Source organism: Melanostigma gelatinosum (genome assembly GCF_949748355.1).
Source record: "Melanostigma gelatinosum genome assembly, chromosome: 18".
Taxonomy (NCBI): Eukaryota; Metazoa; Chordata; class Actinopteri; order Perciformes; family Zoarcidae; genus Melanostigma; species Melanostigma gelatinosum.
Genome location: NC_136651.1, coordinates 843,512 through 860,495, shown reverse-complemented (window position 1 = coordinate 860,495; position 16,984 = coordinate 843,512). Strand labels below are relative to the sequence as shown.

Sequence of the window (16,984 nt, the reverse complement as noted above, 5' to 3'; positions counted from 1 at the left end):
AGCGTAGCCTATCTTATCGTTTATGGTATCGTATGATAGCGTAGCCTATCTCATCGTTTATCGTTTATGGTATCATATGATAGCGTAGCGTAGCCTATCTTATCGTTTATGGTATCGTATGATAGCGTAGCGTAGCATATCTTATCGTTTATGGTATCGTATGATAGCGTAGCCTATCTCATCGTTTATCGTTTATGGTATCGTATGATAGTGTAGCGTAGCCTATCTTATCGTTTATCTCAATAACGGCCGTTTCAATGATCATCTCTCACAGTCTGCAGCGTTGCCTTGAGTTTGTTCGTGTTTCTGCTGACAGCAGCACTTCGTCCATCAGGTGCAGCTCACCTTGCTGACAGAGCTCTCCGGAGTAGCTCGGCAGGCAGAGACAGGTGAAGGAGTCCACTCCATCCAGGCAGGTGGCTCCATTCAGACAGGGGTTAGACTGGCACTCATCCACCTCTGCACAACACAAGTATTATGAGCATCACTCATCTGTCAGCACGGGGTCAATGTGGTCAGCTGTTTAAGTGTGTGTGTGTGTGTGTGTACCTGTTTCACAGTGCCTCCCAGTGTATCCAGATGCACAGACGCAGATGTTTTGTGTGTTCTTCTGGTAGCAGGAGCCTCCATTGTGACACACATTGGTAGAGCACGGCAGCAGATCTACGTAAGGACACGATGATGTAAATACATGTTAGTTTAAGTATTGATTCAAAGTTAATGTTTGTAGGCACGACATTAACAGACCGTCTCTCAGAAGTATTTGTTAGTTTATGAACCAGTAAACTGAAAACACATTTATTCAATCAGGCTTTTATGTCGTGTTTTGAACATTTTACTCATAAAGAACATCTGATGTTATATAATGTCTAACGTGTTTTTATGCTGTTGTTTAGTATCTATACATATTTATATTTTATTTCAATTACATTTTACTGCTTTACCATGATCAATGCATTCACTTATTTATGTATATGTATTTTATTTACTTATTTATTTATAAATGTGTCGATCTATTTCGCCGCTTATTTATTTTCTTAACTTAATTTGTTGTGCATTAGTCTCTTAAGCTCTCTATATTTGGCTCATCAATCATTTGTAAAGCACTTTAAATTACATTTTGATCTGTTTCAAAACTTGACTGACTGACTGAATGATTGAATGGTTGAATGGTTGATTGGTTGAATGATTGAATGATTGAATGATTGAATGGTTGAATGGTTGATTGGTTGATTGGTTGAATGATTGAATGATTGAATGGTTGAATGGTTGAATGGTTGATTGATTGAATGATTGAATGGTTGAATGATTGATTGGTTGATTGATTGATTGGTTGATTGATTGATTGGTTGATTGGTTGAATGATTGAATGATTGAATGGTTGAATGGTTGAATGGTTGATTGGTTGATTGTTTGAATGATTGAATGATTGAATGGTTGATTGGTTGATTGGTTGATTGATTGATTGATTGAATGGTTGAATGATTGATTGGTTGATTAGTTGATTAGTTGATTGGTTGATTGGTTGATATATTGATTGGTTGATTGGCAAGTGATTTCACTTCCTGGCTCCGTATCAGACGGGTAGACTGGAGGTAAACCAGTAAGCTGCTGTAAAAACCACTGAAGAAGAAGTTCATGTACCTCTGACGTCCACCGTGCTGACCTCCACAGAATCCGCCGAGTCGGTGCTGCTCTCCGGCCGCTCCGTGGTCGAGGTCTCTCCTGGTGTCTGTGGGAGCGCCTCCACCAGACGAGAGTCCACAAAGTCCTCCCCGGGCAGAGGGGTGGCAGCGGGGTCAGACTGGGGGACGGAGTGGGTCTTATGGTCGAAAGTGTACAAGGGCGAGGTGACGTACTGCGAGGAGCTCGTGGTGGACTGCGCGGCGCCAGGTTGGTGGTGGTCTTCAGTGGTTGTGGGCTCAGAGGTAACAGCGGGATGTTTCTTATCATCTGTGGCAGCGAGGGCGTGGAGGGTCATGTCTGTGGGAAGTGTGGTTCGGTCTCCAACAGCTGCCACATCTGGTAAACCGGTAACAGTGACCTCTTTAGGGTCAACCGGACCACCCTGTGTCCCAGAAACCTCCCCCTCTCCGGACAGCTGCTCTGCACCTGAGCCCGCCTCTGTGACCGGGTCAGCAGGTTCAGGTCGCTGGGTGTGGAAGGTGGTGGAGTAAACCGGCGGTGGCGTGCCGGTGAAGCCGGGCGTCTCTGGAGGGTCTTGTCCCGAGGCCTCGTCTTCTCCGGACGCCGACCCTTCGGAGTCTTCCGTCCGGGTCTGTGTGGTGGTTTCCGGTGTTTCAGGGACAAAAGTAGGAGGCTCCGTGGCACCCATTTCTGTCTCGTCGGTCATGACGGCGGACTGGCTTCCTGCAGCCGGTGTGGGCGCGGCGCCATCTGCGGCGCCGTCTGCGGAGCCCTCACGAGCGCCGCCGTCTGCGGAGCCCTCACGAGCGCCGCCGTCTGCGGAGCCCTCACGAGCGCCACCGTCTGCGGAGCTCTCACGAGCGCCGCCGTCTGCGGAGCCCTCACGAGCGCCGCCGTCTGCGGAGCCCTCAGGAGCGGCGCCGTCTGCGGAGCCCTCACGAGCGCCGCCGTCTGCGGAGCCCTCAGGAGCGGCGCCGTCTGCGGAGCCCTCAGGAGCGCCGCCGTCTGCGGAGCCCTCACGAGCGGCGCCGTCTGCGGAGCCCTCAGGAACGGCGCCAGCCTCGTCATCGTCACCGCGGCCCGCGGAGCCCTCCATGTCCTCGTAGGTGGAGACAGGCTGAGACACACCGGGGGACACCAGGCCTGGTGGTGATGAGATGGGGAGAGTGTGTGGGGTCGTGGTGGTGGGTCTTGTTGCCGTCTGATCACCTGCTTCTTGAGTTTTGACTCCTTCAAAGTCATCAGGGACAACGTCTGGGTATGTGACCGTATGATGAGGGACTCTGTCACTGGTGTCCTCTGTAGGTGTCTCCTCTGCAGGCGTCTCCTCTGAAAGTGTCTCTTTTGTAAGCATCTCTTGTCTAGGAATCTCCTTTGTAGGCGTCTCCTCTGTAGGTGTCTCCTTTGCAGGCGTCTCCTTTGCAGGCGTCTCCTCTGTAGGTGTCTCCTTTGCAGGCGTCTCCTTTGCAGGCGTCTCCTCTGTAGGTGTCTCCTTTGCAGGCGTCTCCTTTGCAGGCGTCTCCTTTGCAGGCGTCTCCTCTACAGGAGTCTCCTCTACAGGAGTCTCCTCTGTAGGCGTCTCCTCTGTAGGCGTCTTCTCTGTAGGCGTCCCCTTTGTAGGCGTCTCCTCTGTAGGCGTCTCCTCTGTAGGCGTCTCCTCTGTAGGCGTCTCCTCTGTAGGCGTCTCCTCTGTAGGCGTCTCCTTTGTAGGCGTCTCCTTTGTAGGCGTCTCCTTTGTAGGCGTCTCCTCTGTAGGCGTCTCCTCTGTAGGTGTCTCCTCTGTAGGCGTCTCCTTTGTAGGTGTCTCCTTTGTAGGCGTCTCCTTTGTAGGCGTCTCCTCTGTAGGCGTCTCCTCTGTAGGCGTCTCCTTTGTAGGCGTCTCCTCTGTAGGCGTCTCCTTTGCAGGCGTCTCCTTTGCAGCTGTCTCCTTTGCAGGAGTCTCCTCTGTAGGTGTCTCCTTTGCAGGTGTCTCCTTTGTAGGCGTCTCCTCTGTAGGTGTCTCCTTTGTAGGTGTCTCCTTTGTAGGCGTCTCCTCTGTAGGTGTCTCCTCTGCAGGCGTCTCCTCTGCAGGCGTCTCTTTTGTAAGCATCTCTTTTCTAGGAATCTCCTTTGTAGGCGTCTCATCTGCAGGTTTCTCCTTTGCAGGTGTCTCCTTTGCAGCTGTCTCCTTTGCAGGAGTCTCCTCTGTAGGTGTCTCCTTTGCAGGTGTCTCCTTTGTAGGCGTCTCCTCTGTAGGCGTCTCCTTTGTAGGAGTCTCCTCTGTAGGCGTCTCCTTTGCAGGAGTCTCCTCTGTAGGTGTCTCCTTTGCAGGTGTCTCCTTTGTAGGTGTCTCCTCTGCAGGCGTCTCCTCTGCAGGCGTCTCTTTTGTAAGCATCTCTTTTCTAGGAATCTCCTTTGTAGGCGTCTCCTTTGCAGATGTCCCCTCTGCAGGAGTCTCCTCTGTAGGCGTCTCCTCTGCAGGCGTCTCTTTTGTAAGCATCTCTTTTCTAGGAATCTCCTTTGTAGGCGTCTCTTTTGTAAGCATCTCTTTTCTAGGAATCTCCTTTGTAGGCGTCTCTTTTGTAAGCATCTCTTTTCTAGGAATCTCCTTTGTAGGCGTCTCCTCTGTAGGCGTCTCCTTTGTAGGCGTCTCCTCTGTAGGCGTCTCCTTTGCAGATGTCCCCTCTGCAGATGTCTCCTCTGTAGGCGTCTCCTCTGTGTGGACTTCTATGACCCCATAGTCAAAAGGAGTCACGCTCTCGTCCTCCTCCGTCTCCTCCACCTCCTCTAACTGGACAGGTGTGGCCGTCTCAAACTGATCTCCTCTGGCTTCCTCCGGCAGCTCTGGCTCAAATGTCACCTGATTGGATCAGAGAAGAGTTTTTTAGTTAATTTCATAAAAGAAACCAAAAAAATCAAAACAATTAATTAAAAGTATAATTGTCAGGTCAATACTTTGAGGAAAAGAAGTATCCTTTTAGTCAACGTATAAAAACTAAACAATAATGTGAAGCGCTGATGAATGGCCACATGTTGGTAACTATTTTAAATCAAAGTCTTACTCAAAGACTTGAGATGCTTTGATATGCACACGAACATTCTGCTGTTACTCAGAATATGTCATGTCAGTAAAGTATCCATTTGGATAATCGGAGTTAAGATTTATTCCAAATGGACTATCTTCAGATTAACGTACGTCCACCAGCGGCCATGTTAATCAGAGGCTGCGTACAAACAGCAACATTAGTGGAATAATAATGTTCATCATTCAAGTGAACAGCTTCGTTGGAAATTTGTCTTTTTTGGAATAAAGGCAAAAACACGAATATTTAGTGCATGTAGAAACGAAACCGCTTGATCAAACCACGAGAACATGCACGTCAACATTCATTTATGGACCCAATTAAAAGATGAATTACGTGTTCATTAACAACCCCCCAGTGTGGTCGGTACCTCGTGTTTGCCATTGATGAAGCTGACACTCGGAGGCAGGTCGATGGGAGAGACCTCCTGAGAATCCACCTCTCCGCTGCCCTGGACCGCTTCACTGGTCCCCTGAGAGAGGTCTGTGATCTGGGGGAACTGGGGGCCCAGTACAGGCTGGTTCAGGAGGTCCAGGATGTCGGAAACTAGAGACAAACAGGAAACGGACAAAATGAGACGGCAAAGTCACGCACACAAGTACAACAAACGCAGACAACAAACAAAGCCAACGACAGGAGCGTCTTGTTACTTTATTCCTCCATTGATTGACAGCATTGGATGTGCGGCTTGTAATATTTCTCTATGTAATAAAAGACGACGACGGATATGTTTTATAAAGACGACACTTTTGATCTATAATAGAGAAGATCAGCAGATTAAACAACAATGAAAATAATCATTAGTTCCCCAAACTCAACCGAAATCTTAACATGAGGTTGCCTACGTTTTTGCAAAATGAATACTTTACATAAAAATACCGTATTTCCTCTGGAGAAACCAGAGTGACTCATAATGAACTTGAGAGACAGGGACCAGGATCCATCGACAGTATAACAAAGTGACTTTACTCATACTTTACTAACTCAACAGAGTCAAACAACACCAAGAATTCAACCAGGAACCTTCCAGCCTCTGGTTTACTGACTCATAGCGGTCAGAATAACGGCATAAAGACGTCTTTCTCAGAGCTCCTCACTGCTGATGTTTATTAAAACAAGCCGAGGTGCTGAACTGGATGTCATCAGTGAGTTTTGTGCTGAAGGTCAGTCGCTGCCGGGGGGCCGCTCTCAAACAATGCACGCTTGTGTGTCTTCATTAAGACTTCATGCTACACATGGAACCCATATCATGGGAACTGGGAGAGAAAGAGTGACGTAAACACAGATAGTCCGGGAGCCGTGGGGTCGAACCTTGTTTTGTCGGATAAAGTTTTTTTCTTTGCTGTTTCTTGTAGCTTAGGGATACGTATTCAAAATACAAGAGGGTGCTCGGTGATATCCCTTGAGCATTTTCAGATATTAACCCCTTCTTGCCCAAAATCATGCAAAAACTAGATTTATGATATTTCATGCAATATACTTGATTTAAATGCATATAATTTGTTGCCTACAGTGATTATTACAAGCTAAAAACACTCAGTTAATTCATATAGTGAGTGCATTGTGTCTGTGTATGCCTGTATTGTCACATTTTTGTTTTTTTCCAATTACAAGACAGCCATGTGCTTCGTTTAAGACCATTTTTTGTTTACAACTGGTCACTGCTTACAACAGCTGCCATCAAAAAACAAGGTAAAAACACTGTAAAAGCTGGCAGTGAGATTGGTTATGGATTCAGAAGTGTTCTGTTGGAGGTTCACCTGCGAAGAGAATAACAAGCTGTTCAATTGAGTAAGTCTGCTGATCGAGACAACATTTTAGTGAAAATCACACAGGGAAATGTATAAACCCTTTTTTATATATTAACAAATTTTAACATTTTATTTACAGAGTTGGTTATGGATCCAGTGCCTGAGGAGTGTTACTTCACTTGGAAGTTCAACTGCCAAGCGAAGACGGAACCATTGATATCTTCAGGACCAGTCAGAATAACAAACATTATCCAGTGTAGTAAGATATATGGGGATGAAAAACACTTTGAGCTTCAAGAAGCATTAGATAACAACAATGAAACCACATTGAAATGCCATAAAAGTTGGACAGGGCTAGACTTTGTCAGAAACTGGATGCCTGCCTCCATCCATTGGAACCCTACGAACATCCAGCAGACAGCATTGTGAACATCACCAGCGGGAAGATAGCCCCACCACCTGTCAATGTAGACAATGCCGTGCAGATTGGAGAGGCCATGTTAGAACATTTTGAAAAGACCTTGCCTGAGGGATTCTACTCCACCATCTCAAAGAAAGTGAAAACAATGACACTAACAAAGAAATCCATCCAGGTTGGAGACTCCAACTTGTGTGATATAAATGTAATCTACTCAAGGGTCATCGCACTGTTCTCCAGTGACCGCAGTGTTGACGTGAAGGATGTTCTTGCCTACGAGCTGGCACCAGTCCCAACTGCCATGTTTACAGAGGAAGGAATGCGACTTTGCAAAGGCAAGTCCACATTGAAGAAGTCACTCCAGGTGGAAGTCTCAAAGAGGAAAGCCGGTGATGCAGACATCACTGTCATTGATGGGTCAGCGCTTCTTTGGACCATTCACTGGCCAGCTGATGGCACTGTAGCTGATTTCATCAAGAATGTCAAGGCACGGCTAACTTCATACCTGCTAGAGAGTGATGTCTACCTTATCTTTGACAGATACTACGACTACAGCATCAAGTCCGTCACTAGAGATGTCAGGGAGACATTGGTCATCAAGAAACATCATCTTCTCCTAACAACCAAGCTACCGGCTCAGAAGGTTGTCCTGTCCTCCATTGAAAACAAGAAACAGCTGAACAGATTACTATGTGATGAACTGAGCAAAGACAGGCTATTCCATCTACAGAGCACAAAAAAACACAAGTTGGTGGTGACAGGTGAGGACCCATGTCCCATCGAGATCAGCATGGAAGAAAAGTTGACCCGATATGATCTAGAAAATCAACAAGAAGAAGCTGACACCATCATTGTCCAACAGGTCCTGAGGTGTGCTGGAGAAGCCCATCAAATCACTGTGGTTTCAGATGATACAGATGTGTTTGTCCTACTCCTTCACCATTACCATGAGGCAAGGCTGGATGTACCCCTCATCATGGAATCCCCACGAAAGGAAAGAGTAATAGTGGACATCAAGTCAACACTGGCCAAGCAGACACAAATTGTTGAACATCTTTTACCAGCCCATGCCATTTCGGGATGTGACACTGTAGCGTCTTACTACGGGGTGGGGAAAGGCTCTGTCATCAAAGCCCTGAAAGCTGGTTACGACCTATCGGCCATTGGCAATTTGGATGCACCATTCCAGCAAGTCCTTAATCAAGCCACTGCCTTTATCTCAGCCTGTTATGGCGTAACAGAGAGCACAGACATGTCGCACACAAGGCTACTTGTCTGGGGAAAAAAGAATGGGAAAGGCCACATGTCTGCACCTAATCTAGCTGCTCTACCTCCAACAAAGGAAGCATTCGTTGAAAATGTTAAGAGGGCCCACTTCCAAGCATACCTGTGGCGAAACCTCAATATGAATCAGTCAATAGTACAGAACCCGGAGGAATTTGGATGGAAGAAAGACAAATGCAACAGGTCACTAATTCCAACCCACCTACCAGAGGACACCAAACTTGTGCCAGACTATATTCTAAAGATGATCCGATGTGGCTGCAAGAGTAACACCCCTTGCAACTCCAAGAAATGCAGCTGTAAAGAGCATGGTTTGCCATGCACAATGTTCTGTGCATGTTTCATGGTAGGATGCTCAAGATCCTAATACCAGACTGCAAGATGTGTCCTAACCAGGAAGTTACTGCTGTTGTTTTTGAGTGTTATTCTGTTTGGTATTGGTATTGTATTTTGTCCTTATTGTCTTGTTATGTCTTAAATTTCTAAAATCAAAATAAACATTGTAAAAAAAAAAGGAAGTCACTAAAGTTTCATTCAAGTTGTGTAATGTTGAAAATAACTCCTGCTACCAAAACGGTTTTGCTGGCATGGCCTGAAAGGGTTAATATTCATAGATTTGTAGTGCAAGACATTTTTACATCACCCTTTGTATGAATAAACACTAGAAAAAGCTAATTTGATTTGTTACTTCAATATATTGCATGAAATGTCATGAATCTTGGTTTTTGTGTGATTTTAGTGATTTGGCCATGAAAGGGTTAATATCTCAAAATGCTCAAGGGATATCACCGAGCACCCTCCTGGATTTTGAAGAGGTACCCCTAAGCTACAAGAAACAGAAAAAAAAAAAACTTTATCCGACAAAACAAGGTTCATCAAAAAATCAGGCTTTGGCTCCCGGACTAAGACCTGAGTTCAGTCTTCTTGTGTGAGCACGAACAGAAGTGACCAGATCATGAGCTCCTTCTTTTGAACCAAACGAATGTAACTAGCTAACCAAGTAAAAAACAAAAATCCTTCGTGTGACTCGGAGCTCGATACCGCACGAAACAATCTATGATTCAGTTTTCCTAATTTCCTGGAGACGTGTGAACAGAGAGTCGGTGGGCCTCCGTGTGATGATCACCTCTGCAACAGAATATGCCTTCAACGTTTCAATAACAAACACGACTCCTGGAGGATGGCACCACTGGACTGAGCGGGTACCCAACACAGCACTACATGTTCCCTCAGCACTACATGTTCCCTCAGCACTACATGTTCCCTCATCACTACATGTTCCCACAGCACTACATGTTCCCTCAGCACTACATGTTCCCTCAATACTACATGTTCCCTCAGCACTACATGTTCCCTCAGCACTACATGTTCCCTCAGCACTACATGTTCCCTCAATACTACATGTTCCCTCAGCACTACATGTTCCCTCAGCACTACATGTTCCCTCAGCACTACATGTTCCCTCAGCACTACATGTTCCCTCAGCACTACATGTTCCCTCAATACTACATGTTCCCTCAGCACTACATGTTCCCTCAGCACTACATGTTCCCTCAATACTACATGTTCCCTCAGCACTACATGTTCCCTCAGCACTACATGTTCCCTCAATACTACATGTTCCCTCAGCACTACATGTTCCCTCAGCACTACATGTTCCTACAGCACTACATGTTCCCTCAGCACTACATGTTCCCTCATCACTACATGTTCCCTCAGCACTACATGTTCCCTCAGCACTACATGTTCCCTCAGCACTACATGTTCCCTCAATACTACATGTTCCCTCAGCACTACATGTTCCCTCAGCACTACATGTTCCCTCAGCACTACATGTTCCCTCAGCACTACATGTTCCCTCAGCACTACATGTTCCCTCAGCACTACATGTTCCCTCAATACTACATGTTCCCTCAGCACTACATGGTCCAACAGCACTACATGTTCCCTCAATACTACATGTTCCCTCAGCACTACATGTTCCCTCAGCACTACATGTTCCCTCATCACTACATGTTCCCACAGCACTACATGTTCCCTCAGCACTACATGTTCCCTCAGCACTACATGTTCCCACAGCACTACATGTTCCTACAGCACTACATGTTCCCTCAGCACTACATGTTCCCTCATCACTACATGTTCCCACAGCACTACATGTTCCCTCAGCACTACATGTTCCCTCATCACTACATGTTCCCACAGCACTACATGTTCCCTCAGCACTACATGTTCCCTCAGCACTACATGTTCCCTCAGCACTACATGTTCCCACAGCACTACATGTTCCCACAGCACTACATGTTCCCACAGCACTACATGTTCCCACAGCACTACATGTTCCCACAGCACTACATGTTCCCACAGCACTACATGGTCCAACAGCACTACATGTTCCCTCAATACTACATGTTCCCTCAGCACTACATGTTCCCTCAGCACTACATGTTCCCTCAGCACTACATGTTCCCACAGCACTACATGTTCCCTCAGCACTACATGTTCCCACAGCACTACATGTTCCCTCAGCACTACATGTTCCCACAGCACTACATGTTCCCTCAGCACTACATGTTCCCACAGCACTACATGTTCCCTCGGCACTACACGTTCCCTCAGCACTACACGTTCCCTCAGCACTACACGTTCCCACAGCACTACATGTTCCAACAGCACTACATGTTCCCTCAGCACTACATGTTCCAACAGCACTACATGTTCCCACAGCATGACATGTTCCAACAGCACTACATGTTCCCTCAGCACTACATGTTCCAACAGCACTACATGTTCCAACAGCACTACATGTTCCAACAGCACTACATGTTCCCTCAATACTACATGTTCCCTCAGCACTACATGTTCCCTCAGCACTACATGTTCCCTCAGCACTACATGTTCCCTCAGCACTACATGTTCCCTCAATACTACATGTTCCCTCAGCACTACATGGTCCAACAGCACTACATGTTCCCTCAATACTACATGTTCCCTCAGCACTACATGTTCCCTCAGCACTACATGTTCCCTCAGCACTACATGTTCCCTCATCACTACATGTTCCCACAGCACTACATGTTCCCACAGCACTACATGTTCCTACAGCACTACATGTTCCCTCAGCACTACATGTTCCCTCATCACTACATGTTCCCTCAGCACTACATGTTCCCTCAGCACTACATGTTCCCACAGCACTACATGTTCCCTCAGCACTACATGTTCCCACAGCACTACATGTTCCCACAGCACTACATGTTCCCACAGCACTACATGTTCCCACAGCACTACATGTTCCCACAGCACTACATGTTCCCACAGCACTACATGGTCCAACAGCACTACATGTTCCCTCAATACTACATGTTCCCTCAGCACTACATGTTCCCTCAGCACTACATGTTCCCTCAGCACTACATGTTCCCTCAGCACTACATGTTCCCTCAGCACTACATGTTCCCACAGCACTACATGTTCCCTCAGCACTACATGTTCCCACAGCACTACATGTTCCCTCAGCACTACATGTTCCCACAGCACTACATGTTCCCTCAGCACTACATGTTCCCTCAGCACTACATGTTCCCACGGCACTACATGTTCCCTCGGCACTACACGTTCCCTCAGCACTACACGTTCCCTCAGCACTACACGTTCCCACAGCACTACATGTTCCAACAGCACTACATGTTCCCTCAGCACTACATGTTCCAACAGCACTACATGTTCCCACAGCACGACATGTTCCAACAGCACTACATGTTCCATCAGCACTACATGTTCCAACAGCACTACATGTTCCAACAGCACTACATGTTCCAACAGCACTACATGTTCCCTCAGCACTACATGTTCCCACAGCACTACGGTACATGTTCCCTCAGCACTACATGTTCCAACAGCACTACATGTTCCCTCAGCACTACATGTTCCAACAGCATTACATGTTCCAACAGCACTACATGTTCCCTCAGCACTACATGTTCCAACAGCACTACATGTTCCAACAGCACTACATGTTCCAACAGCACTACATGTTCCCTCAGCACTACATGTTCCCACAGCACTACATGTTCCAACAGCACTACATGTTCCCACAGCACTACGGTACATGTTCCCTCAGCACTACATGTTCCAACAGCACTACATGTTCCCACAGCACTACATGTTCCCACAGCACTACATGTTCCAACAGCACTACATGTTCCAACAGCACTACATGTTCCAACAGCACTACATGTTCCCTCAGCACTACATGTTCCCACAGCACTACATGTTCCAACAGCACTACATGTTCCCACAGCACTACGGTACATGTTCCCTCAGCACTACATGTTCCAACAGCACTACATGTTCCCACAGCACTACATGTTCCCACAGCACTACATGTTCCAACAGCACTACATGTTCCCTCAGCACTACATGTTCCAACAGCATTACATGTTCCCACAGCACTACATGTTCCAACAGCAGTACATGTTCCAACAGCACTACATGTTCCAACAGCACTACGGTACATGTTCCCACAGCACTACATGTTCCAACAGCAGTACATGTTCCCTCAGCACTACATGTTCCCACAGCACTACATGTTCCAACAGCACTACATGTTCCAACAGCACTACATGTTCCAACAGCACTACATGTTCCCTCAGCACTACGGTACATGTTCCCACAGCACGACATGTTCCAACAGCACTACATGTTCCCACAGCACTACGGCACATGTTCCCTCAGCACTACATGTTCCCTCAGCAGTACATGTTCCCACAGCACTACATGTTCCAACAGCAGTACATGTTCCCTCAGCACTACATGTTCCAACAGCACTACATGTTCACACAGCACTACGGTACATGTTCCCTCAGCACTACATGTTCCCTTTAGATTAGGAGCAAAAGAAACATGACCCAGACTTCACTACAGTGCCTTAGACAGAGGACTGCTACGAGGTCACTAGATGCCCGGACTTTGGGGCCCCTGAGTACTCGGACCACCCGGCCTGTGCCTGGTTAGTCGGTACAGTAATCCATCCATGGTGGTAATACAAACAGATGTGGGGAAAGAAAGAGAGCACCGAGATTGTTGGAGAAGTTGTTAGTTACGGCACTTCAGACGGCTCCCCAGAGGAAAGACAATGAAGATCTCATGGTTGTGGCTCTTTCTGCAGATATTCATACAAAAAGTTTAACCTTTTTAGAAGTCACTCCATCAGACCACCAGTGTGTCTTTGTGAGAAAACCAAAGAAAGAAAAAGTGAAAGAGTAATGTTCTCTGATGCATTTGAGTATTCTTGAGGCTGCTTTTCCCAAATGGAGACACTGTGATGTGTTTACAAGATGTTAAGCAACAAAATTGGCCGAACGGAGAAAACTGATTTCATAACTTTCCACATCTGGCTCTGCAAACAGTGAGAATGTGTGTGTGTGTGTGTGAATTTGTCAGCATACAAATACAAAAGGTAACAACCTCTCTGCTGTTTCCTTCGTGGAGAACAAACACAACTAAATCGGTTACAGCAGATTACTGTGAAGTCTAAACAAACGCTGAGAGATAAATGTTCTCGCTGAAAGATCGAACAGTTTCAAGTGAACTGTGAGAACGTTGGGTCCCAAAGCACAAAAGGCTCGTGAAAGGTGCAGGGGGGAAATACATAACAGTAAACATGCGTGGAAATATGAATACAAGTCGTAGTTCAGTCAGCTCAGAGATGTCAGACAGAAAACTGCTGTAAATCCTGTCTGTAAATTCCACAGAGTCGATACTGTTACTGCCAACAATATTTCTCTGTTGACGCTATGGTTAACGCAGTTTACTGTAAATCATGTCAAGAAAAAGGCATGCAAATGGTCATATACTATCTTTAAATCTGAATTTTAATCTCTCCAGAATGGAAAAGGCCCTGAACCAGTATTAAGATCATCCTGGGATAGGGCTGTCACTTTCTATTTGAAATCAACTACAAACATGGACGTCAACTGTCACGTGTTCTTGTACCAAAACAAACATGGACGCCAACTGTCACGTGTTCTTGTACCAAAACAAACATGGACGCCAACTGTCACGTGTTCTTGTACCAAAACAAACATGGACGCCAACTGTCACGTGTTCTTGTACCAAAACAAACATGGACGCCAACTGTCACGTGTTCTTGTACCAAAACAAACATGGACGTCAACTGTCACGTGTTCTTGTCCCAAAACAAACATGGATGCCAACTGTCACATGTTCTTGTACCAAAACAAACATGGACGCCAACTGTCACGTGTTCTTGTACCAAAACAAACATGGACGCCAACTGTCACGTGTTCTTGTACCAAAACAAACATGGACGCCAACTGTCACGTGTTCTTGTACCAAAACAAACATGGACGCCAACTGTCACGTGTTCTTGTACCAAAACAAACATGGACGCCAACTGTCACGTGTTCTTGTCCCAAAACAAACATGGATGCCAACTGTCACATGTTCTTGTACCAAAACAAACATGGACGCCAACTGTCACGTGTTCTTGTACCAAAACAAACATGGACGCCAACTGTCACGTGTTCTTGTACCAAAACAAACATGGACGCCAACTGTCACGTGTTCTTGTACCAAAACAAACATGGACGCCAACTGTCACATGTTCTTGTCTTCGTCATTCGCAACGATACGTGTCTATCTTGTTGAAGACCTTTGAGAATAACTGGCAGCGACAGATCCGGACTGGACCAGACCCAGTCTAACGGACTTGGACTGTAACAGAACTTCTTGTACCAACTTGGTCCCATCAGTCATCACACTCCGAATCGTATTCATAACCGGCCAAACAGTCTTAATGAGTGCCCCCCCCTGAACTCACCTGACTGATTTTGATCGTGCACATTGACGATGATGAGATGGAAAGGCGGTTTGACTGAAGACTCCCCATCCACAGGAATGGCCAGTGATGAGTGGAAGTCAAACTGCGATGTAGTTCCAGGGGTGACATCCTCCTTAAAAACAACTGCAGGTTGTTTCCCCACCTGTCTGGTCCCGGTTGGAAGGCCTGGTTCTGGGGTGTGGATTCCTGGAACGACCACCTCCGCGGTGACGTCTAGAAGCTGTGACGGTCTCGATGTTTTCGCACCCAGCTCAGACCCTGTGGTGGTCTCCAGAAGCCAACTCGGCTGCGTCGGGATCACCGCTGCTCCCACCTCAGCCCCGCTCGAGCGGCCATCGCTGCTGCCTCCCTCACCGCGGCCTCCCTCCTGTTCCCTGTGGAAGGTGTCAAGTTGTGGGGGATGCAATATGCTGGTTGGTAAGGGAGGAAGCTGCATGGGGGGCAAAACTGGTATCGACCATACTTTGTACGGGTCAAAATCTACAATGTCGGCGTAGTCGTCTAACATGGCCGTGGGGGTCACGTAGGCTGTTGTGTGAGGCGAGGTGTGTGGTCTCTCTTTGGGGGAATATGTGACAGGCTCTGGTGTTTGGATTTCAGCTCTTTCAGGAGCTAAGGGTCCGGGTGTTGGAGTGGTGGACTCAGCCGGAGTCATCGGTGGACTCGTAGTAGTCGGCTCTGGTAGTTTAGCTGTAAGGAAGGGACACAGAGAAGAAGAGACAGGGGTTTAAAACCTCAGTCTGGTTAAAGCTCGGCCATGTTATTCATGATGTTTAGACCATAAACTGAATATAAGAAGTGGACGTAGTCATCGTGACGTCACCAGTTGGTTTGTGGACTGATGTTTCGAAGCCTCTGGTGTCGACCTGTCAATCACCGTGTAGCCCCGCCCTAAAGCATCCCCTGCTTTATGGTCTGTGTGACTCTAAATGGACCATAATGTACTAAATGAACATCATGCTGTATTGAAGAAGACTTGAAACTAGAGATTGAGACATAAACTCATGTTTACAATGTTTACTGAGGTAATAAATCAAGAGAGAAGTAGAGTCATTTTCTATAGACTTCTATACAACCAGAGGAGTCGCCCCCTGGTGGCCACTAGAGAGAATGCAGGTCACTCAACAGAGCAACTGACACACTCGTTCCACCTTACAAGTTGTTTTACAAGTTGTTGAGGTTTATTTCTGTTCAGTGAGTTTATATTATCATTATTCATCATTCCCGTAACAACCTTCAAACTTATATGGGTGGTGTTGGACGGGTGGTGTTATATGGGTGGTGTTATATAGGTGGTGTTGGACGGGTGGTGTTATATGGGTGGTGTTGGACGGGTGGTGTTGGACGGGTGGTGTTATATGGGTGGTGTTGGACGGGTGGTGTTGGACGGGTGGTGTTAGCTTGACTTGAGAGGGCTAAAACATGCTAAACCCAGAGTCTGGGTCCAGTCTGGTGGAGCTAACATGAGTTGTGTCTGAGACAAAAACGTTTCCAGAATGAATCAGAATCGTAGTGACTCACTAAAATAAGAACACGGTAATATCTGGAAAATGCTAATGACGTAGCAGTCTGTCAGACTGCCGTTAGCTCACAGCTATAAAAGGAAAAGCAGCAGCATGAAGTCACCTGAGTCACTGATGGTGTGATCTTATTTTTAGGTAAATGAGAGTCTGCCGTGAACGGGTTTCTCTTCCTAAAGCCTGAATCCATCTTTGTTCTCCAAACGCTCACGAGCTACAATCCTAAACAGACCAAGAGGTCTACGTCTCATTACGATGGAACACGTTCCATATGAGAGGAGACAGGGAGCAGGCCTCCATCGCTCACAATGCTCCTGTGTGTTGAGTTCATATAGTTAACGTCACATAATGCGTCAATCAACGCTACTGACTCCCTCCAACAGGGCTGTCAGGGCCCCGCAGGGGGGGTGCTGTAGGATGGGTGGGGTTGGCAGGGT

General features: G+C 46.8%; 1 protein-coding gene across 1 annotated transcript in view; it reads right to left on the bottom strand.

The window, feature by feature from the left end:
• LOC306792497 (uncharacterized protein) overlaps positions 1 to 16,984 on the bottom strand; it is a 38,303-nt gene that overhangs the window by 9,218 nt on the left and 12,101 nt on the right. The window contains exons 7-11 of the mRNA XM_079289674.1: positions 15,007 to 15,717; positions 5,080 to 5,255; positions 1,645 to 4,486; positions 550 to 663; positions 346 to 459 (exon numbers count right to left, since the gene is read on the bottom strand). Coding sequence (XP_079145800.1) covers positions 346 to 459; positions 550 to 663; positions 1,645 to 4,486; positions 5,080 to 5,255; positions 15,007 to 15,717 — 3,957 coding nt within the window. The remainder of the gene's footprint in view (positions 1 to 345; positions 460 to 549; positions 664 to 1,644; positions 4,487 to 5,079; positions 5,256 to 15,006; positions 15,718 to 16,984) is intronic.